The sequence below is a fragment of the Heptranchias perlo genome, chromosome 2 (genome assembly GCF_035084215.1).
Source record: "Heptranchias perlo isolate sHepPer1 chromosome 2, sHepPer1.hap1, whole genome shotgun sequence".
Taxonomy (NCBI): domain Eukaryota; kingdom Metazoa; phylum Chordata; class Chondrichthyes; order Hexanchiformes; family Hexanchidae; genus Heptranchias; species Heptranchias perlo.
In genome coordinates, this window is record NC_090326.1 from 5,721,345 (window position 1) to 5,745,558 (window position 24,214).

Consider the following 24,214-nt stretch of genomic DNA (forward strand, 5'->3'; position numbering starts at 1 on the left):
CCTCTGCACCCTCTCTAAGGCCTTGACATCCTTCCTAAAGTGTAGTGCACAGAATTAGTACAATACTCCAGCTGAGGCCCAGCAGGTGATTTATGAAGATTTACCTTAAATTCCTTGCACATATACTCTATGTCTCTATTTATCAAGCCAAGGATCCCGTTTGCTTTTTTTAATGAGCCTTATCAATCTGTCCTGCCACCTTCAAACGTGTGTGTACCTATACCCATTGGTCTCCCTGTTACAGCAGCCACTTTAAAATTATACTATTTTGTTTATATTGCCTCTCCTCATTCTTCCTACCAAAATGCATCATTTCACTCTTCGCTGTATTAAATTTCATCAGCCACGTGTCTGCCCATTTACCAGTCGGTCTATGTCCTCCTGAAATTAGTTACTATCCTGTAGCTACATTGTATAGAACTACCCCCATAGGATATTTACTGCTGCTCCTGGAGAGTGAATGTGTGTGTTTGTGTTTGTATGTCTGTGCGATTGAGAGAAAGAGAAAGAAAGATCGAAATTGAGAGAGGCATGGAAAGGGACACAGTTACACAAGGATACATACTAATACAAACAGTCAGAAAGGAAGAGTGAGAGAATGGCAGAGTCAAAGTCAGAAACAGATATAGAGATAGAGAGAGGGATCAGGGAAGAGAGAGATAGAAAGGAAGAGGTAGGGAAATGCAAAATAATAGACAGTGATTGAGGAGGGGAACGATAAAGAAAGGGAAAAAAAACTTGAGAGGCCACAAAAAAGACATAAAGACAGATAGAGATATAGACGGAGAAACAAACGTAGATAGTCAGAAAAAAAGCCAGAAAGGGAAAGAAAGAAGTGAAGAGACAGCGAGAAGACAGAAAGTGGGCCACAAAAAAGAAGTGATATGGAGGGAGACAAAAATAAAAATAGAAAGAGACACGGAGAGGGAACACAGGGACAAAATAAATGTAACGATTAAAAAAGTGCAGAAAATGACGACAGATTCACATAAAAGGGAGGGTGTGTGAGAGAGTGATAGAAACAAAGAGGGTCAAAGACAGAGTTACTCAGAGACGAAGAGAAATAGAGAGTTATTAAGACAGGAGATAAATATAAAGAGAGAAAGAAAGCAGATCTCTCTGAGACAGAACAAAGACATGGATAGATTGAGCGAGAGAAACTGAAAAGAAATATAAAGTGTTAGAAGCAGGGAGGTAAATAGACAGAAGAAATCAAATCAAATTAACTAGAGACTGAGAGAGAGGCAGAACAAGAGAGTGTCAGATATAAACAGACAGTAAGAGGATCAGAGAAAGAGGACTAGAAAGCAAGGCGAAAAATAGAAAACAAGAGAGAGGGGGAAATACAAAGATTAATACAGAGATAGAAAGTAATTGAATGAAATTCAGAAACAGCAAAAAAGAGATAGGGAATTCCAATTGAAACAGAAAGAAAGAAATATGCAGAAGCAGAGCTGGAGAGAGTAAAAAAGAAACAGAATGAAATAAAGACAGGTGAGAAGGGAAGGAGAAAGAAACAGATAGAGAGAAAGAAAAGGGAAAAGTAGATACACAGGGAGAAAGACAGACAGAGGCAAACAAAAAGAGAGAGAAGGATACGGAGACAGACGTGGGAAGATAAAAAGACGGGTGAAGTCAGAGAAGGCGAGAGAGAGAGTGCCAACGAGCGAGAGGGACAGGGAGCCAGATATAAACGAAAACAGAGAAGGCAGAGAGGAAAGACTGGTAACGAAATAGAGGGTCGCACAGAAAAGAAACCAAGAGTAACAGATAGAAAAAGAAAGAGACATAAACAGCGGCAGAGGGACAGAAATGGAAGTAGAAGTAGAAATAATAAGATAAACAGACAGAAAATAAACAGAGATAAACAGAGAAAACACACAATGAAAGGCGGACAGACATCGAAAGTGACAGGAGGGTAGAGACAAGAGTGAGAATAGAACACAGAAAGCATTAAATAACCAAACAGACTGTGTGATCAGCCTGAAGTGTGTGAGAGTGCTGACCAGCAGAACAGCAGCAGATGGAGCAAGTCAGACAGTTCATGTTTGTTCTGGGGTATTACTCTTGTGGATTTAATTTTGACATTTATAAAGGTGATGCCTGGAGGCTGCACAATAAAGTCCCTCAGTCATGTGTCCCTGATCCTGACCATTACTCACTGCAGGAGTTTCCCAGCTGCTCTGTGTAGTAAAACTTAATCTGATAAACGAAAGCCTGAGACTAAATCGGCTTCAGCATGTCTGATGGAAAAGGACTCTTAAAAGGATTGATAATGACACATTGTAAAAGACCACACAGCATAGATAGATCACCATATTAACCAGAGCGATTCCAGGAGGGCTGAAGGTGGTTTGAACACCTGCCGACTTAACTTGGTTACGTTGTGGAAACTGAAAGAAAACAAATGAAGTGTTAATCAATTGTGGGTTGTATTTGTAGAAACCTATTGTTGACAAGCCAGCGCCGCAGAGTTGTAGTTCTGGCAGCAGCACCTGACGTAGAATCTTAATCACTGTTCGCTACCTCACAGCTTGATGCCTCGATGCAGGTTACAGATTGCCTGTGATGCAGATGGCTACAAGTGAAAGCCACGCTACACTACAACGGGATCCATCAAAATACCTGGAATCGTCCCAACAAGCTTGAGCCAACCATATGTGCATAACTTTCGTTATGGGGTTAGTCTAAGGTAGACATTTGATTTTCAAACGGTTATGCATATTGGGAACTCAGAATGTGTTGTTTTATTGTTGTTAAAGCAGTTCTAAATCGGGCATAAACCCAAGATTTTGTTTAAAATCTAATGTCATTGTTTCTAGTGTCTTAATAATAAATGATTGTTTTCTTTATAAAACCATGATTTGTGCCTGAAATTTCTTTAGGAAAAAACAGTCCATTAAGTTAAATATCAAATTCAACGTTGTGCAGATAAAAAGACATTGCCACAATTTTTTTTAAATTGCCCACTATTTAAAAAAGGAGGAAGAGAAAAAACAGGGAATTACAGACCAGTTAGCCTAACATCAGTATCGGGGAAAATGCTAGATTCTATTATAAAAGGTGTGATAACAGAGCACTTGGAAGACATTAACGGGATTGGACAAAGTCAGCAAATCTACTGGAGCTTTTTGAGGATGTAACTAGTAGAATAGATAGGGGAGAACCAGTGGGTGTGGTGTACTTGGATTTTCAGAAGGCTTTTGATAAGTCCCACACAAGAGATTAGTGTGCAAAATTAAAGCACATGGGAATTGGGGGGAATACACTGGCATGGATTGAGAATTGGTTGAGAGACAGGAAACAGAGAGTAGGAATAAACGGGTCTTTTTATGGATGGCAGAAAGTGACTAGTGGGGTACCGCAGGGATCAGTGCTTGGGCCCCAGCTATTCACAATATATATATCAATGATTTGGATGAGGGAACTAAATGTAACATTTCCAAGTTTGCAGACGACTCAAAACTGGGATGGAATGTGAACTGTGAGGAGGGTGCAAAGAGGTTCCAATGTGATTTACACAATTTGGGTGAGTAGGCAAGAACATAGCAGATGCAGTATAACGTGGATCAATGTGAGGTGATCCACTTTGGTTGTAAAAACAGAAAGGCAGATTATTATCTGAATGGTGATAGATTGGGAAAAGGGGAGGTGCAACGAGACCTGGGTGTCCTTGTACACCAGTCGTTGAAAGCGAGCATTCAGGTGCAGCAAGCAGTTAAGAAGGCGAATGGTATGTTGGCCTTCATTGCAAGAGGATTTGAGTACAGGAGCAGGGATGTCATACTGCAGTTATACAGGGCCTTGGTGAGACCACACCTGGAGTATTGTGTGCAGTTTTGGTCTCCTTATCTGAGGAAGGATGTCCTTGCCATGGAGGGAGCGCAACGAAGGTTTACCAGACTGATTCCTGGGATGGCAGGACTGACGTATGAGGAGAGATTGGGTCGACTAGGCCTATTTTCACCAGAGTTTAGAAAAATGAGAGGTGATCTCATCAAAACATATAACATTCTAACAGGACTCGACAGACTAGATGCAGGGAGGATGTTCCTGATGGCTGGGGAGTCCAGAATCAGGGGTAACAATCTCAGGATACGGGGTATGCCAATTAGAACCGAGATGAGGAGAAATTTCTACACTCAAAGAGTGGTGAATCTATGGAATTTCCTACCACAGAAGGCAGTGGAGGCCAAGTCGTCAAATATGTTCAAGAAGGAGTTCGATATATTTCTTAATGCTAAAGGGATCAAGGGATATGGGGGCAAAGCGGGAACAGGGTACTGAGTTCCACGATCAGCCATGATCAGTTTGAATGGTGGAGCAGGCCCAAAGGGCCGAATGGCCTACTTTTGCTCCTATTTTCTATGTTTCTATGTGGTCGCTTTGTATCTGTGAGCATGTTAGTGACTAGGTTCACTTTGATATAGGTCGCTTTCAATTTAAAAAATTTCTCCAACGTCAGGGGAAAAGAAACCGAGAATCGAATTGTCCCTGTAAGCGATGAAGGGAATGTCGCTCCAAGCAGATCTGGAAAATGCGCAGTTAAATCGCTCAGCAATTCCAAATCCACCCTCGAGCCACCCGACAATCATATTAACTGAACATTACTCTGTTCCAGTGTTACCCCACTGAAATTGAGTATTTCTCCAGCACGTTTCTCTTAACTTCATAGTTGCTGGTTTAATTCTGAAGACCAGCTCGATGGATTTTCACTCCTTCAAGCTTCAATCATTCATTTTGGAAAAGTAAACTGACAGTAGACAACGGTTCTATTGGTCGCTGCAAAGACAAGCTTTAGCTCAGTGAATTATTGGTTTAGCAGATAACCAATTTACCTGTCTCGGTGGTGCTATCAGTTAGCGCAGAATGTTGATAGTTCGAGCCTTTTTTATTTTTTTCCTCAGGATTCATCCCCTCAAAGTTCCAGGATTTCAATATGTGTTTTGGATGCAATGAATGTGCTGTTCTCATTGCCAGCTGAGCAGGGCTGGAAGTCTACAGTTTACCCTGCGGTCGGATATCAGGCACATGAAAAAATGAATGTTACATTGGCTTCACGGAAATCACAATTCTTCTTGACATTGATGACCCCTAAAGGCCCGAAGGGAGGCCGCAAAGGTTGTCAGAAAGCTGGTTCGCTGTGACATGGAGATTTCTGTAGTGAGCGAGACCAGACTGTTTCTATGTTCAGAGAATAAATTTCACATCCTTTATTTTGGAAAAGCAAAACGGTGTGGATTTTTGTCACAGCCCATTGCCTTTTGTTTTGTATCAGATATTCCTCCTTGCGTTATTTCCACCTTGATCGCAGAACCGGTTTGGCCGTTCCTGTGATAAATGGCGTCAATTGCCTGTTATTGTCAATTTTGATGTGGAGATGCCGGTGATGGACTGGGTTGACAAATGTAAAGAATCTTACAATACCAGGTTATAGTCCAACAATTTTATTTGAAAATCACAAGCTTTCAGAGATTATCTCCTTCGTCAGGTGAGCGTGGGACTCCTTGAACGTTTCGCATTTATAGTCAGAGAACAATACCTGGTGATTACAGATAATCTTTCCAACTGCCCTTTGTCAAGGCAATCAAAGTGTTCAGACAGAGAGGTGTTACCTACAGGATCACCGAATACACAAACGGCCAGAACACAAGACAGAGAGAGAGAGAGGGAGAAACATCCGAAAGGAAGAGAAAGACAGAGAATGACCCGTTGTATTAAAAACAGATAACCTTTATTCGCTGGTGGGGTTATGTGTAGCATGACATGCGCCCAAGATCCCGGTTGAGGATGTCCTCATGGGTGCGGAACTTGGCTATCAATTTCTGCTCAACAATTTTGCGTTGTCGTGTGTCTCGAAGGCCGCCTTGGAGAATGCTTACCCGAAGATCGGTGGCTGAATGTCCTTGACTGCTGAAGTGTTCCCCGACTGGGAGGGAACCCTCCTGTCTGGCGATTGTTGCGCGGTGTCCGTTCATCCATTGTCGCAGTGTCTGAATGGTCTCGCCAATGTACCATGCTCCGGGGCATCCTTTCCTGCAACGTATGAGGTAGATAACGTTGGCCGAGTCACAGGAGCATGAACCATTTACCTGGTGGGTGGTGTCCTCTCGTTTGATGGTGGTATCTGTGTCGATGATCTGGCATGTCGTGCAGAGGTTGCCGTGGCAGGTTTGTGTGATGTCGTGGATGCTGTTCTCCTGAAAGCTGGGTAATTTGCTGCGAACGATGGTCTGTTTGAGGTTGGGTGACTGTTTAAAGGCGAGTAGTGGAGGTGTGGGGATGGCCTTAGCGAGGTGTTCGTCGTCATCGATGACATGTTGAAGGCTCCGGAGAACATGGCATAGTTTCTCCGCTCCAGGGAAGGACTGGACGACGAAGGGTACTCTGTTGGTTGCGTCCCGTGTCCACCGCACAACAATCGCCAGACAGGAGGGTTCCCTCCCAGTCGGGGAACACTTCAGCAGTCAAGGACATTCAGCCACCGATCTTCGGGTAAGCGTTCTCCAAGGCGGCCTTCGAGACACAGGACAACGCAAAATCGTCGAGCAGAAATTGATAGCCAAGTTCCGCACCCATGAGGACGACCTCAACCAGGATCTTGGGTTCATGTCACGCTACACGTAACCCCACCAGCGAATAAAGGTTATCTGTTTTTAATACAACGGGTCATTCTCTGTCTTTCTCTTCCTTTCGGATGTTTCTCCCTCTCTCTCTCTCTCTCTGTCTTGTGTTCTGGCCGTTTGTGTATTCGGTGATCCTGTAGGTAACACCTCTCTGTCTGAACACTTTGATTGCCTTGACAAAGGGCAGTTGGAAAGATTATCTGTAATCACCAGGTATTGTTCTCTGACTATAAATGCGAAACGTTCAAGGAGTCCCACTCACTCACCTGACGAAGGCTTGTGATTTTCAAATAAAATTGTTCGACTATAACCTGGTGTTGTAAGATTCTTTACAATTGTTAATTTTAACACAGGCTGCACCAGATTCCTGGTGTCATAAGCTCTGGACTTTTAATCACACTCTTAAGATACAGCCTATAAAATGACGAAATTTCATCACATGCAAAGCACAAAAATCTTGTCAAATTTTTGACTCTCTCTCCCGGTAACCATGTCAGCACCTCCTTCATTCTGAAATAGAAAGTTATAAGCTAATTATTAGTGATTAAAACAATGCGATAACGACAAACAAGTTTTAATTAGCTTGATGTAATTAATTAAATAGCTTCATCAATCTTGTTAAAGTTAAATCCCTGACCGTGAATCGAATCACGTGATGGTGAGGGCGCCGAATCCTAATCACCAGTCAAGTAGGGAACTCTCAAGATTGCCCGCCAGACACCGTGGAACTGATGACATTTATTTTTCTTTCACTCTTTTGTGATTCATTCAGCTCAGTGTTTATTCTCAGGCCTCTCGTCTCTCCCTTCTTTTCAGCTTTTGGCTGCGGATATTCTTGTGGTTAAATATGAATAATATTCAATATCTCACAGCCCCGGTATATTAACCCTTTCTCTGTACAGTTGTGTACAAAATCAAACTGTACACAGATATCGACAGTGTCTCTCCCTCACTCCCAACAGAAGCAGCAGGAGATGCCACTTTAAATTGCCAGTTCCTTCAAATAATGCACAAGGGACCTGCGTTGTTTTCAGCTTTCAAAGGAGCTGCATTGATTGGGTGCGTGAATTTTGGAAATGGAAACATGTCCGTCAGCAGCTTGTGGGAGTATTTTACCTCACTTTCCATTTCATGTTCATGCCCACTTGCACTTGGTGCTGTCACTGCCTGAACATTACTTTCTGGCGCGATAGGAGTTCTAACAGAAATTCCCGTTTTGTGCGAGCAGCTTGTCTGGCACGAAAATTATCTGAATTACGAAGGGGCAAGTAGCAAAGGCTGCTTGCTTGCTTGCTTTCACCAAAGAAATATCGGAATTACCTTGTGGTCTATTCGTTAGGATTCGGCACTTTAATCACCCTGGCAATGGTTCGATTGGTGTCTGTCTCGCCATCCGCATATTATACACTTTACCATAGGTGTACTCTACTCAAATTGCTGATTTTTTCACTGCGAGGACGAAGATACATAAATGTGGAGACATTAGCTACGAATTCATCAGCTGGGTTGCACCTTTGCTTTTCCTACCGTCTCAGTCTTTCTATCTTTACCCTTCTCTGTCCGTGTTGCAGGTTCGATCAGCCTTGGCCGTTCAAGGAAGCCTGAGAAGTCCATGCGGGGAAAACACAGAGAATCATGAGACAGATACAGGGAGAGACTAAAGTAAAGAAAAAAATAGTTTAAATGTCAAGTTCTGCGAACAAACAGATTTTAAAATGAAGCTTGGGAGAGATTCCTTCACGTGTCTTGCAATTTTGCAAGAGTCCCTTACTGTCAGAAACGGGAGAATTTATAATGGGGAACAAGGAAATAGCAGAGCAATTAAAGAAATACTTTGGTTCTGTCTTCATGGAAGAGGACACAAGTAACTTCACAGAAATGCTAGGGAACCAAGTGTCTACTGAGAAGGAGGAATTAAAGGAAATTAGAATTAGTAAAAAAAAGGGGTGGAGAAATCAATGGGACTGAAAGCCGATAAATACCCAGGGCCTGATAATCTGCATCCCAGAGTACTAAAAGAGGTAGCCATGGAAATAGTGGATGCATTAGTTGTCATCTTCCAAAATTCTATAGATTATGGAACATTTCCTGCAGACGGGAGGGTGGCAAATGTAACCCCACCATTTAAAAAAAGGAGGGAGAGAGAAAACATGGAACTACAGACCGGTTAGCCTAACATCATTAGGAGGGAAAATGCTCGAGTCTATTACAAAGGATGTGATAACAGGACACTTGGAAAATATCAACGGGATTAGACAAAGCCAACATGGATTTATGAATGGGAAATCATGTTTGACAAACCTACTGGAGTTTTTTGAGGGTGTAACTGGTAGAATAGATAAGGGGGAACCAGTGGATGTGGTATATTTGGATTTTTAGAAGGCCTTTGATAAAGTCCCACAAAAGAGGTTAGTGTGCAAAATTAAAGCACATGGGATTGGTGGTAATATACTGGCATGGATTGAAAATTATTTAACAGACAACAAACAGAGAGTAGGAAGTGACTAGTGGGGTACCACAGGGATCAGTGCTTGGGCCCAGTTATTCACAATATGAGGGAATCAAATCTAATATTTCCAAGTTTGCTGCTGTCGCAAAACTAGCTGGGATTGTGAGTTGTGAGGAAGATGCAAAGAGGCTTCAAGTCGATTTAGACAAGTTGAGTGAATGGGCAAAAACATGGCAGATGCAGCATAATGTGGATAAATGTGCAGTTATCCACTTCGGAAGGAAAAACAGAAAGGCAGAGTATTATTGAAATGGTGATAGATTCGGGAATGTTGATGTACAAAGGGACCTGGCTGTCCTTGTACACCAGTCACTAAAAGCAAACATGCAGGTGCAGCAAACAGTTAGGAAGGCAAATGGTATGTTGGCCTTCATTGCAAGAGGATTTGAGTACAGGAGTAAGGATGTCGTACTGCAGTTATACAGGGCCTTGGTGAGACCACACCTGGAGTATTGTGTGCAGTTTTGGTCTCCTTATCAAAGAAAGGATATACTTGCCATAGAGGGAGTGCAGCAAAGGTTCACCAGACTGATTCCTGGGATGACAGGACTGTCGTATGAGGAGTGATTGGGTCGACTCGGCCTGTATTCACTCGAGTTTAGAAGAATGAGAGAGGATCTCATTAAAACATATAAAATTCTGACAGGGCTAGACAGAATGGATGCAGGGAGGATGTTTCCCCCGGCAGGGGGGTCCAGAACGAGGGGTCAGAGTCTCAGGATATGGGGTAGGTCATTTAGGACTGAGATGAGGAGAAATTTCTTCACTCAAAGGGTGGTGAACCTGTGGAATTCTCTACCACAGAAGGCTGTGGAGGCCAAGTCACTGAATATATTTACGAAGGAGATAGATAGATTTCTGGACACAAACGGTATCAAGGGGTATGGGGAGAGAGCGGGAATACGGTATTGAGATAGAGAATCAACCTTTATTTTGTCTGCCACCTGTCCACCCATTCCATAGGCTTCAATTTCGCTGACTAGCCTGTTATGTGGCACTTTATCAAACGCCTTTTGAAAGTCCATGTACACAACATCAACCGCATTGCCCTCATCAACCCTGTCTGATACCTCATCAAAGACTCAATCAAGTTAGTTAATCACGATTTGCCATTAACAGATCGCTGCTGGCTTTCCTTTAATAATCCACACTTGTCCAAGTGACTATTAATTTTGTCTCGCATTCTCGTTTCTAAAAGCTTCCCCAACATCGAGGTTTAACTGATCGGCTTGTAGTTTCCAGTTTTAACCTGACACCTCTTTGTTGCACAAGGGTGTAACATTTGCAATTCTCCAATCCTCTGGCACCATCCCCGTATCTAAGGATGTTTGGAAGATTATGGCCAGTACCTCCGCAATTTCCACCCTTACTCCCCTCAGCATCCTAGGCTGCATCGTATCCAGACCGGGTGACCTATCCGCTTTAAGTACAGCCAGCCTTTCTAGTACCTCCTCTTTTTCAATTTTTAGCCCATCCAGTATCTCTACTACCTCCTCTTTTATTGATTCTGGCAGCTTCTTCTTCCTTGATAAAGGCAGATTCAAAGTACGAATGTAATACTTCAGCCTCCATGCATACATTTAATTTCTCGTCCCTAATCTCACTTTCTGATCCGATGTACGGCAAGATCAAGTTGTACTCAAACTATTTCACTAACCTCTCCATCAAATTCGTTTGTGATGCATTTTCTTACAGTGAAAACACGCATTGAAATCCTCGATATTGTATCGTCCCTGGATGGTCTTGAGTCGCCAAATTATTGGTAAGCAGCCGAACGCGCTAAATGATTACACCAGAGAGACGCAACGCATCACATGTTAAACAAAAATGGTATTTCACCGAGCTAAAGCTTGAGGTTGCAGTGACCGATGAACGTTACTAAATTAATTAATGAAACTAATGAAAGTCTGTGAAAGATGAATAATTGTTGTAATCGCCATTGGTCATCCGATAACTTTCTGCTGCAGGCTCACGGAAATACTAACATTGATAGTGAAACATTAAATAAGTTTTTTTGCTTCGTAAGTGATGGATTTTCATCCATTCTCATTTTCCAGACTGTTTTAAGAGTCTGGTTAAAAACCTTGAGTGTTCATGACACCAGGAATCTGGTGCAGCCGGTGTTCAATTTAACAGGAACGAACGATTATCGCCCCTTCTCAAAGAACAAATTTACTCCTGGAGGTTCATCTGGAGCAAGTCCCCAAACAGTCTTTCACGCCCGCGATTGAACCGAGGACCTTTCGCGTGTAAAACGAACGTGAGAACCGCTACACGACCGAAATCTCCACAGCACAGCAGCAAGTCAGAGGATTTGTTCAGATAGAAGGTGAACCGCTGAGTTCTTTCTCTGCACTGATTGGAATCGCATTGCTTCTCCGTTAAACAACATCGCATCTCTCCCACACATAAAGACTTTCAATCCTTCTCCTCCGTTCTCTTTCACAATCATTTCACTAATCAAAACTTCATAAGTCACCCAGGTAAAAGAATTAATTTCAAAATCATCAAACTCCCGAAGGAGCTGCGGGAACAGACTGACCAAACCTGCGTTCAGTCGTGAAGGTTATGGGCGTGTTCTCATCATGTGACATGGAGCGAAGGCAGGAGCTCAGAAATGTGGCCGTTCAGGTCCATAAATGGGCAGACACTCAGTCACAGTCATTCATTCCGACACACGGTCCGGTAGTTGGTCAGTCAGTTGGGCAGGGAAGACTGCAGCCAGCAAACAAAAAGCATTTGAGTAAGGCAGAGACGCCATCAGACGGATATGCAAGGAGAGAGAGAGACAGGCAGACAGAGAAGCTGGCAGGAACTCAGCCCTGCAGATAAGCAGAATGTATCGTTTGCTTTTTACCCTGATTTGTCAGTAATAATTTTAAACAGCTTCTGGATCGGTCCCTTCCTTTAATCCTGTGCAGCAGCAGTGACAATAACTTTGTGTATTTGAGGGTTGGGTCAAATCCGAGAGAGTTCCCCAGTCCCCAGGAGAAATTCCCCAATTCATGGGCACTTTGCATTAAGCAGAAGTTAGCAGCAAAAAGTGTTACTGATGGGAGTAGTGGGAGTGAGAAAGTTTTAAACTGCCGGCACCCTGTAAAACAGAACTCCAACGATCGGTTTAGATAAAGTCCTGAACTGACTGAACTAATGGAGGGCAGATGAGGATTGAATTAAATCCCAATTCACTGAATCTAAACAACATTTAAAGACGTGAATCTGACAGGAGTGGGATTCCTGAGCCTGTGTGTGAGCTGCACCTGGATCGGTCCCGTTCAGTAAAAAGAGACGTGCAGGCGGTTACAAGACACGGCTCAGGCCAGGGCCGGCAGCGGCTACATTCGAGAACGGGAATCTTGCGTTGGTGCTGCCGATGCTTCCGTCTCTCGCACTCCGAGAGTCCCTGCGGCGGTCGGTACCGATCTCACTGCTATGGCTCTACGAATTCATCCACTCGGTGTGGAACTCGTGGTGCAAACAGGAGCGCGTCTGATTCCTTTTTGTTGGAATCACGTTGGGGTTGCAATAGCTCAGGGTCCTGCTCATCGGTTTTATTTTTTTTATTCGATCATGGGATGTGGGCGTCTCTGGCGAGGCCAGCATTTATTGCCCATCCCTAATTGCCCTCGGTTTTATAGCGGGGCAGTGTTTTAGGGATAGGCTGTTCATTGTTCATAAAATAATAATTATCAGAATTAAATTTGATGCATTAAAGTGCTCTTTATCTTTTACTTTCGATTTACACCCTCGTCAGTTTAAGGGATGTGGTTTGTTCAATGTTTCTGCAATAACTCTGCCCCCAGTATGAGAAGTAAAACACCGACTGTCCAATGTGTGGCTCAAGCCGATGCCCATCGACCATATTAATCGTCCATTCGTTCAGTTAGTTAAAAGATGGTGTTAATGACACCAAGGTTGTGGGTTCGATCCCCATAAGGGCGTTCAGCGTTTTACGATGTTCGTAAATTTTAAAATCGAGAATTTACAAACAAGCAAATCCACACAAAAAAAAACCACGGGGATTATTTTTTGAATAACATCCATTACAATGTTTGATATATCTTTGCCCGTGGGGCGTAGAAACACATCATTCTTTTTATTTTTATTTTCTCCATCTTTTCTCACTCACCTTTCTGCATCACCATCTCTTTCCATCTGTCTCTTTTCTCTCTTTTTCTATCTCTCTATTTCTTTCCATTCACGGAATCATTTCTCCGGGTGTGTTTTCTGACACACATTTCACCCTGTGTCACTCAGTATCCGGGCATGTTTATAAACACAGAAAACTGACACACCAGGGGAGACCTCACGGCCTTGGATACGGAGTGAAATACACTGAAGTGTTTATAAAAAGTTTCTGAACACACTTTGTCTGTAGAATTATTCGTTGTTTTCTCGGCATTGATGGGTTGTGAAGGGAGAGACGGGCCCGAGCTCCCTCTGATGGGTTGTGAAGGGGGAGACGGGCCCGAGCTCCCTCTGCTGGGTTGTGAGGGGAGAGGTGGGCCCGAGCTCCCTCTGATGGGTTGTGAAGGGAGAGACGGGCCCGACCTCCCTCTGCTGGGTTGCGAAGGGGGAGACGGGCCCGAGCTCCCTCTGATGGGTTGTGAAGGGGGAGACGGGCCCGAGCTCCCTCTGATGGGTTGTGAAGGGAGAGACTGGCCCGAGCTCCCTCTGATGGGTTGTGAGGGGAGAGACGGGCCCGAGCTCCCTCTGATGGGTTGTGAAGGGAGAGACGGGCCCGAGCTCCCTCTGATGGGTTGTGAAGGGGGAGACGGCCCGAGCTCCCTCTGATGGGTTGTGAAGGGAGAGACGGGCCCGAGCTCCCTCTGATGGGTTGTGAGGGGAGAGACGGGCCCGAGCTCCCTCTGATGGGTTGTGAAGGGAGAGACGGGCCCGAGCTCCCTCTGATGGGTTGTGAAGGGAGAGACGGGCCCGAGCTCCCTCTGATGGGTTGTGAAGGGAGAGGTGGGCCCGAGCTCCCTCTGATGGGTTGTGAAGGGAGAGACGGGCCCGAGCTCCCTCTGATGGGTTGTGAAGGGAGAGACGGGCCCGAGCTCCCTCTGATGGGTTGTGAAGGGAGAGACGGGCCCGAGCTCCCTCTGATGGGCTGTGAAGGGAGAGACGGCCCGAGCTCCCTCTGATGGGTTGTGAGGGGAGAGACGGCCCGAGCTCCCTCTGATGGGTTGTGAAGGGGGAGACGGGCCCGAGCTCCCTCTGATGGGTTGTGAAGGGAGAGACGGCCCGAGCTCCCTCTGATCCGCACTGACCCCGAGCAGCGGGTGAAATAAAGTCGAGTTCAACCTGTAGCAGCGAGCGGTTGGAGAGAGATCAAGGTCCAGAGTCAAGGAGGACATTTATGATACTGTCTTTGAATCACATTTGCATCAAATACTCCTTGAACTCCCTGCCTGGGGAATTCATCACCTGTGAAAACAGTCTAAAAATTAAAATATAAACCACCCAACTTGGGGTTCGAACCCATGAACCTGAGAATAAGTTTACTTAGCATAAGGCTGGAGACTGACTGCGTCTTTCCAGTTCAGAGTGGGGCGCATTCCCACCCTGGGAAAGATCAAATCATAGAATCATAGAAAGGGTAACAATACAGAAAAAGTCCGTTCGGCCCATCGAGTCCGTGCTGGTTCTCTGCAAGTGCAATCCAGCTCGTCCCACTTCCCCGTCCTATCCCCGTAGCCCTGTATTTATTTGTTCCCTTCAAGTACTTATCCAGTTCCCTTTTGAAGGCCATGATTGAATCTGCCTCCACCATCCGCTCAGGCAGTGCATTCGTGATCCTAAACACTCGCTGTGTAAAAACGTTTTTCCTCATGTCATCTTTGATTCCTTTGCCAATCTCCTTAAAGCTATGTCCCCTGGTTCTTGACACGTCCGTCAATGGGAACAATTTCTCTCTATCTACTATGTCTAGACCCTTCATGATTTTCAATACCTCTATCAAATTGCCTCGCAACCGTTTCTGTTCTAAGGCGAGCAACCACAGCTTCTCCAATCTATCCACGTAACTAAAGTCCCTCATCCCTAGAATCATTTTAGTAAACCTGTTCTGCACCCTCTCCACGGCTTCAGATCTTTCCTAAAGTGTGGTGCCCAAAACTGGAAACAAGACTCTCGTTGTGGACAAACCAGTGTTTTTTTTTAAAGTTTCATCTTAACCTCCTTACTTTTGTACTCTATGCCTCTATTTATAAAGCCCAGGGTCCCGTATGCTTTCTCAACCTGCCCTGCCACCTTCAATGATTTGTGCACATATACCCCCAGATCTCTCTGTTCCTGTACGCCTTTTAGAATTGTGCCCTCTAGTTTATATTGCTTTTCCTCATTCTTCATACTGAAATGTATCACCTTGCATTTTTCTGCATTAAATTTCATCTGCCATGTGTCTGCCCATCCCACCAGCTTGTCTATATCCTCTTGAAGACTATTACCATCATCCTCACTGTTCACTACAATTCCAATTTTTGTTTCTTCCACAAATTTGGAAATTGTGCCCTGTACGCCCAAGTCCAAGTCATTAATATATATCAAGGAATGCAGTGGTCCCAGCACCGACCCCTGGGGAACACCACTGTACACCACCCTCCACGGAAAAACAGTCGTTCACCATTACTCTCCGTTTTTTGTAACTTAGCCAATTCTGTATCCATGCTGCTCATGCCCCTTTTATTCCATGGAGTTAATCTTGACGACAAGCCTATTATGCGGCACTTGATGAAACGTCTTTTGAAAGCCCATATACACCACATCAACTGCATTACCCGCATCGACCCTCTCTGTTATTTCATCAAAAAAACTCTACCAATTTGATTAAACATGTTTTGCTTTTTACAAATCCATGTTGGCTTTCCTTAATCAGTCCAAGTGACTGCTAATTCTCTCCCAGATTATCATTTCTAAAAATTTCCCCATCACCAAGGTTAAACTGACTGGCCGAAAGTTGCTGGAATTATCCTTACACCTTCTTTTGAACAATGGTGTAACATTTGCGATTCTCCAGTCCTTTGGCGCCACGCCCGTATGTATGGATGTTTTCAAGATTATGGCCAGTACCACTGCAATTTCCACCCTTACTTCCCTCAGCAACCTAGAATGCATCCCATCCAGACAGGGTGAGTTATCGACTTTAAGTACTGCTAGCCTTTCTAGTACCTCTTTATCAATTTTTAGCCCATCCAATATCTCAACTACATCTTCCTTTACTGAGACTCTGGCAGCATCTTCTTCCTTGGTAAAGACAGATGCAAAGTACTCATTTAGCACTTCTGCCATGCCCTCTGCCTCCATGAGTAGATCTCCTTTTTCATGGCAATTCGATCCCGACCCTCTTCTTCCTACCCGTTTGTTGTCTACATGCCTATAGTAGACTTTTAGATTCCCTTTTATGTTGGCCGCCATTCTATTCTCATACTCTCTCTTTGCCCCACTTATTTAGTTTTTCACTTCCCCTCTGATTTTTTTAATATTCAGCCTGGATCTCACTTGTACTATCAACCTGACATCTGTCATATGCCCTTTTTTTCTGCTTCATCGTGCTCTCTATTTCCTTTTCCAGGGAGCTCTGGCTTTAGTTGCCCTACCTTTCCCTCTCGTGGGAATGTACCTAGACTGTACCCGAACCACCTCCTACTTAAAGGCTGCCCACTGTTAAATTACAGTTTTGCCTGCCAATCTTTGATTCCAATTTACCCGGGCCAGATCTGTTCTCATCCCACCGAAATTAACTCTCCTCCAGGTGAGTATTTTTACTTTAGAGTGGTCCGTTTCCTTTTCCATAGCTATTCTAAACCTTATGATACCATGATTGCTGCTCCCTAAATGCTCCCCCACTGACACTTGCTCCACTTGGCCCACCTCATGCCCATGAACCAAGTCCAGCAATGCCTCCAAGCTAATCTAACCCTTATGATACTATGCTCACTGATCCCGAAATGTTCCCCTTGGCCTGTTTCATTGCCAGATAACAGAGCACAGGCCGAGGATCGAGCCTGGGCCTTTCCTGCTCTGTGTGAGGCTCAATATGTAAATGAACCTGCTCTCTCCTCACATCAGTGTTGTCAGACTGCGTGTCTCATAGTTTCTGTTCTTCCAAATATTCATTAAAATAATATACTGATCTTTGGGCTTTCTATCCTTGTAATATTTGGTAAGTATATGTTATGTTATAAAAACTGTTTGGTTTAAAGTTGTTAACTGAATCTGTTTGATCAGTGAATGTAATTAATATCAGTCTCCATGGGCCCTAATTGTGTCACTGGAGTGTTTCTCTCTGCTATTAATAAGCGACTTCTTTCAACGTGTTATCCCATAGTGTCAGTGGGAGCATCACCTCCGGCACTAACAGGGATCAGCGACTCCACAGAGAGGGAAAGAATAGATCAGAATCTGACAGCAGTAGATTGTAATGTTCAACAATTTATCAGAATGGGAGAACAATAGGTTATAATGTTAAACAATGGAACAGAATCTGAGAACAATAGATTGGAATGTGAAACAATGGGTCGGAATCTGAGAACAGTAGATTGGAATAGCCCATTATGGACTTTTATGGACTTTTCAAGTTGTGTATCTACTTTATGATTCACTGGCATTCGAGGAGCGGGCACTTTATGTGATTCTTGGTCTACAAGTAATTTACTATCCTCCCCTCGCTGCTGTTGGTGTCTCTGGTAAGTCTCGATATCCAGCTATTAATCCTATAACCAATGATTCACTTATGACTGTTCATGTAGTACCCTGTCCCACACTCACTGCACTTCGATTTGATGACAAGTCTCCATATCCAGTTGTTAATTATATAAACCATGTCTTACTGTATTGCTCTTCTAGTCATTTACTGACCAACACTCGCTGCTGTCGATGTCACTGGTAAGTCTCGATATCCAGCTGTTAATTCTATGAACCATGTTTCACTGCATTACTGTTCTTTTTTCCCCTGTCCCATACTCACTGCCATTGTTGTTCCAGGTAATTCACTATATCCAGTTATTAATTCTATAAACCAGGTTTCACTGTATCACTGTTATTTTTGTCCCCTGCCCTGCATTTGCTGCTGTACGATTTGATGGTAAATTTTTATATCCAGCTCAAAAATTAAAGGGGGCACTCGGGAAGGGAGATATATTGATGGGTGGAACAGGGATGGGAGATATATTTCAGGGGATTTTCTGGGTGTGAGATTTAATTCACAATGGATCCCTGAGAGTGAGGCTGTATTTCAGGGATTCTGAATGTATGCATGTTTCACAGGGTCCTTGGGGTGTGTCAGTATTTGAATGGGGTCCAGACATGGCACTAATATACAAGGGATCCAGTAATGGTACTAATATACAAGGGGTCCAGAGACAGTGATAATATACAGCAGATTCAGAGATGGTACTAATATACAGGGGATACTGAAACGGTGCGAATGTTCAGGGGATCCAGAGGCGGTGTTAATATACAGGGGGTGCAGAGATGGTGCTAATATTTACAAAGGGAAGCTATGAACAATTGCAGGGGATCGAGAGACAGTACTAATATTTATAGAGAGATCCAGAGACGCTACTAATAACTACAAAGGATCCAGAGATGGTGCTAACATACATGGGATCCAGAGACGGTGCTAATATTTACAGGGGATCCAGAAACGGTGCTAATAATAACAGAGGATAAAGAGATGGAAATAATACATACTGGGTATCCAGAGACGGTACTAATATTTACTGGGTATCCAGAGACAGTACTAATATTTACTGGGTATCCAGAGACGGTACTAATATTGACAGGGGATACAGAGACAGTGCAAATATTTACAGCGGATGCAGAGACATTATTAATATGTACAGGGGATGTCGAGAAGGTACAAATATTTTCAGGGGATCCAGAGATTGTTCCAATATTGACAGGCCATCCAGTGAGGGTACGAATATTTACAAGGGATCTGGAGATGGTACTGATAGTTACAGGTGATGTAGAGACGTTACAAATAAATATAGCGGATGTAGAGATGGTACAAATATTTACACGGGATCCAGCGATGGAACTAATATTTACAGGAGATGTAGAAAATTCATTGGTATTTACAGGGGATCCAGGGATTGTACTAATATTTACAAGTAATTAAGAAACTGTCCTATTATTCACAGGGGAACCAAAGATGGTATTAATATTCCAAGGGGGAATCCAGAGATGGTTGTAATATTTAGAGAGGGATCTAGCAATGATACTAATGTATACTGGGGTTGCAGAGACGGTAGTTACATTTACAGGGCATCTAGAATTGGTACTAACATTTCCAGGACATACAGGTACGGTACTAATATTTACAGGTGGTCCAGAGACGGTACTAATATTTTCAGTGAATCCAGAGGCGGTACTAATTTATACAGCTGATCCGGAGATGGTAATAATATTTGCAGGGAATCCCGATGCGGTACTAATATATAAAGGGGATCCAGAGATGGTAATAATGTTTACAGGGAATCCAGAAATGATGCGAATAATTATAGGGAATCCAGAAGTGGTAGCAATATTAGAGGGGAAACGGAGGTTGTACGATTATATACAGGGGATTCATAGACCGTGCTCATACTTACAGGGAATCCAGAGGCGATGCTAAAATTTATAGGTGAACCACAGCTGGCACTAATATTTACAGGGGATCTGGAGATGGTACTAATATTTACAGGGGATCTGGAGATGGTACTAATATTTACAGGGGATCTGGAGATGGTACTAATATTTACAGGGGATCAAGAGACGCTCGTACTATTACAGGGGATCCAGAGGCGGTACTAATATTTAAAGGTATTCCAGGGACGGTACTAATATTTACAGGGGATGTAGATATGGTAATAATATTTACAGGCGATTTAGAGAATGTACTAATACTTACAGGGGATCCCGATTCGGTACTAATATTTACAGGGGAGGTATAGACATAATTAATATTTACAGGTGATGTAGGGAAGCTACTAATAATTCCATGGGATCCAGGAATGGTACTAATATTACAGAGGATCCAGAGATGGTATTAATATTTAAAGGGGATTCAGGGTCGTTATAACAGTTATAGTGGATCTAGAGACGGTACAAATAAATAAAGGGGATGTAGAGAAGGCACACATATTTACACGGGATCCAGCGATTGAACTAATAATTACAGGAGATGTTGAGCATGTATTGGTATTTACAGGGAATCCAGGGAGGGTACTAATATTTACTGTGTATGTAAGACAGTGCTAATATATACAGGGGATCCAGAGAAGGTAGTAATGTTTACCATGGATCCATAGATGGTATTAATATTTACAGGGGATCCAGAAATGATACTAATATTAACATGTGCTCCATAGACAGTACTAATATTTATAGGTGATCCGGAGACGGTACTAATATTTACAGTGGACCCAGAGACTGTACAAATATTTAAATGGGACCCAGCAACGCAATTAATATTCACAGTGGGACCTGGAGACGGTGATAATATTTACAGGAGACCGAGAAAGGTGGAAACATTTACAGGGGGTCCAGAGATGGTAATAATATATACAGGGAAACCAGAAATTGTATTAATATTTACAGAGGATTCCAGAGAGGGTACTAATGTTAACAGACGATCCAGAGAGGGTACTAACATTTGAAATTGATATAGGGACGGTTATAATATTTACAAGGGATCCGGATATGGTATTAATATTTACAGGGGATTCAGAGACGGTACTAATATTCACAGTTTGTTCCGCAGATGGTTATGTTATTTAGAGAGGGATCCAGGGATGGTTCGGATATTTACAGGCGACCCAAAGACGGTACTAATATTTATAGGGGGATCCAGAAACGGTACTAACATTTAGAGGGGGATCCAGAGACGGTACTAATTTTTAGAGGGAGATCCAGAGGCGGTACTAATATTTGCAGGGGGATCCAGAGGCGGTACTAATATTTACAGGGAATGCAGATATGGTACTAACATGAAACAAAAATGTTACTAATATTCACAGTAGGATCCAGAGATGGTGATAATATTTACAGGGGACCCAGAGACGGTGCTAATACTTATAGAGGACCAAAAGTCGATGCTGAAGTTTACAGGGAGTCCAGAGATGGTGCTAATATAACAGATGTGGTACTAATATTTACAGTGGGTCCACAAACAGTGCTGATATATACAGGGGATCCAGAGACGGTGCTAATACTTACACGGGATCCAGAGATAGTACTAATATTCATAGAGGGAGCCAGACACGTTAATAATATTTACAGGGTTTCAAGGGACAGTACTTATATATAATCTGGAGCCAGAGACGGTAGTAATATTTACAGGGGATCCAGTGTTGGTACGAATATTTACAGGTAATACAGAGACGGTATTAATAGTTACAGGTGGACCAGACATGGCACTAATATTTACAATGGAAATTGGGATGGTAGTAACATGTACAGGGGGTTCCAGGGATGGTACTAATATTCACAGGGGATCGAGAGACGGTACTAATATTTACAGATGATCCAGGGATGGTACGTTCATAATAGATCCAGGGACAGTACAAAAATTTACACGGGTTCCAGAGACGATACTAATATTGACAGGGATCCAGAGACAGTATTTATATTTACTGTGGGCCCACGGATGGTACTAATATTTACAGGAGATCCAGAGATGGCACTAATACTTACACGGGATACGGAAATGGTACTAATATTCATTGCAGGATCCATATGCAGTAATAATACTTACAGCAGATTCAGGCACTGTATTAATATATACTGAGGATCCAATATTTAAAGCGGTTCTAGAGTTGGTACTAATATTTACAGGGGATGCAGAGATAGTACTAATATTTACAGGGGATGCAGAGATAGTACTAATATTTACAGGGGATGCAGAGATAGTACTAATATTTACAGGGGATGCAGAGATAGTACTAATATTTACAGGGGATGCAGAGATAGTACTAATATTTACAGAGGGATACAGAGATGGTAACAATTTTTACAGCTATTCCAGAAACAGTACTAATATTTACAGGCTATCCAGAGACAGTACTAATATTTACAGGGAATACAGAGGAGATACTAATATTCACAGAGGATCAAGAAATGGTACCAATAATCACAGGGGGATCCATTGGCGGGAACAATATTTACAGAGGGATCCAGTGATGGCCCTAATATTTACAATGCATCCAGAGACAGTACTACTATTTAAAGGGGGTCCAGAAATAGTAATAATATTTTCAGGAGATTCAGAGACGTCACTGATATTTATATGGGATGTAGACACGTTATTAATAATTACAGGGGATGTAGAGAAGGTACTAATATTTAGAGGGGATCCAGGTGAGGTTTAAATATTTACAGTGGAGCTGGAGATGGTACTAATATTTACATGGGATCAAGAGACAGTACTGATATTTACAGGGGATCTAGAGAGAGTACTAATATTACAACGGATCCAAAGACCTTACTAATATTTACATGGGATACAGAGACGGTGCTAATATTCGCAGGGTGAACCAGAGACTGTGATAATATTTACAGAGGAATCCAGAGACGGTACTAATATTTATAGGTTATCCAGGGGCTTTACCAATATTTGCAGATGATCCAGAGACTGTACTAATATTATAGGCAATCCAGAGATGGTAATAATATTTACAGGGGATCCAGAGTTGGTACTAATATTCACAGTGGGATCCAGAGATGGTACTAATATTCACAGGGGATCCAGAGATGGTAATAATATTTACAGAGGATCCAGAGGCGGAATTAATATGTACAGAATATCCAGAGACGGTATTGATACTTATAGGGGCTCCAGAGACTGTGCTAATATTTACACAGTGTCCCTGCCTGATGTATAATTCCCCTGTTTCTTTCCCTTTCTTACAGTTAACTTACTGGCGATTGTGACCCTGTCTCGGGGAAAGTGCGGTCTCTCCAAATGTGTCACTCGCTACCTGGTGGCGATGGCAGCGGGGGATTTAATGGTCATTATCTTCGATCTGATACTCAGACAGATTCCCATTGCCTTTGGAGGGCAGTTTCGTTTCCTGTACTCCATCCCTGTGTGTAATATCCACGCCGTCCTGCTTTTTGCAGCCACAGACTGTTCTGTCTGGTTCACCGTCACTTTCACCTTTGATCGATTTGTGGCCATTTGTTGTGAGAAGCTGAAAACTAAATATTGCACCGAGAGAACGGCGGCTGTGGTTCTGGGAACAGTGATTTTGCTGAGCTGTTTGAAGAACATTTCCTGGTACTTTATGCTCACGGGTGGGTATCAACTTCACAATACGCCCTGGTTTTGTTTGGTAACAATCAGTGTTCTGGATTCACGTGTGTGGGGAGTGATCGAACTCCTGCATTATATCCTCACCCCGGGGGTCCCATTTGTTCTGATTCTGCTGCTCAATGCTTTCACCGTCAGATGCATTTTAGTGGCCAGCAGAGCCCGCAGGAGACTCCGGGGTCACAGCAGTGGGGAGAGTCCCAGAGACCCAGAGATGGAGAGCAGAAGGAAATCCATCATTTTACTGTTTCTTATCTCGGGGAATTTCATACTGTTATGGGCATTGTTATTAGTGTATTCCATATGGAACCGGATGTTTTATTTGGGGTTTGAGTCTGTACTTCTACCTGAGTTGATACTCGAACTGGGATACATGCTCCAGCTCCTGAGTTGCTGCACAAACACTTTTATTTATGCCGTGACCCAAACGAAATTCAGAGAGCAGTTGAAGAATGTGGTGAAATATCCCTTCATTGCAAGTGTTCAAATCATTAAATCATGAGAGGATCTGAAGACTTTCTCAGAGCAGAGTCAGTTTTGTATCATACGGTGTCTGATTCTCTCTCCACCAGACACTGTGTATTCTGCAATCACTGAAACCTTTATAACTTGAGGCTATTTATCAACTCATTTCAGAGCGTGTCCCAAAGTTCATGGGGTAAAAATTGGATAGGGGCCGTTTTCGGGCGTTGGTAGCGTGATGTGCTATTACCCCCGCCCAATGACTCCTGCACAGGCAGGTCACAAGTTTCAGCCCACCAGAGGACTGACCTGCAATCAGGATTC

General features: G+C 43.2%; 1 protein-coding gene across 1 annotated transcript; it reads left to right on the forward strand.

Moving 5' to 3' along the window:
- The first annotated feature begins 22,766 nt into the window (after positions 1-22,766).
- On the forward strand, positions 22,767-23,930 carry LOC137332855 (probable G-protein coupled receptor 139). The gene has a single exon (XM_067996820.1). It carries the CDS (start codon positions 23,106-23,108, stop codon positions 23,928-23,930), a length of 825 nt encoding a protein of 274 aa, XP_067852921.1. The 5' UTR covers positions 22,767-23,105.
- The last annotated feature ends 284 nt before the right edge of the window (positions 23,931-24,214 follow it).

Bases quoted from the DNA above. Each gene is read 5' to 3' on its own strand.
- LOC137332855 (XM_067996820.1), top strand. From the start codon at position 23,106: ATGGCAGCGGGGGATTTAATGGTCATTATCTTCGATCTGATACTCAGA.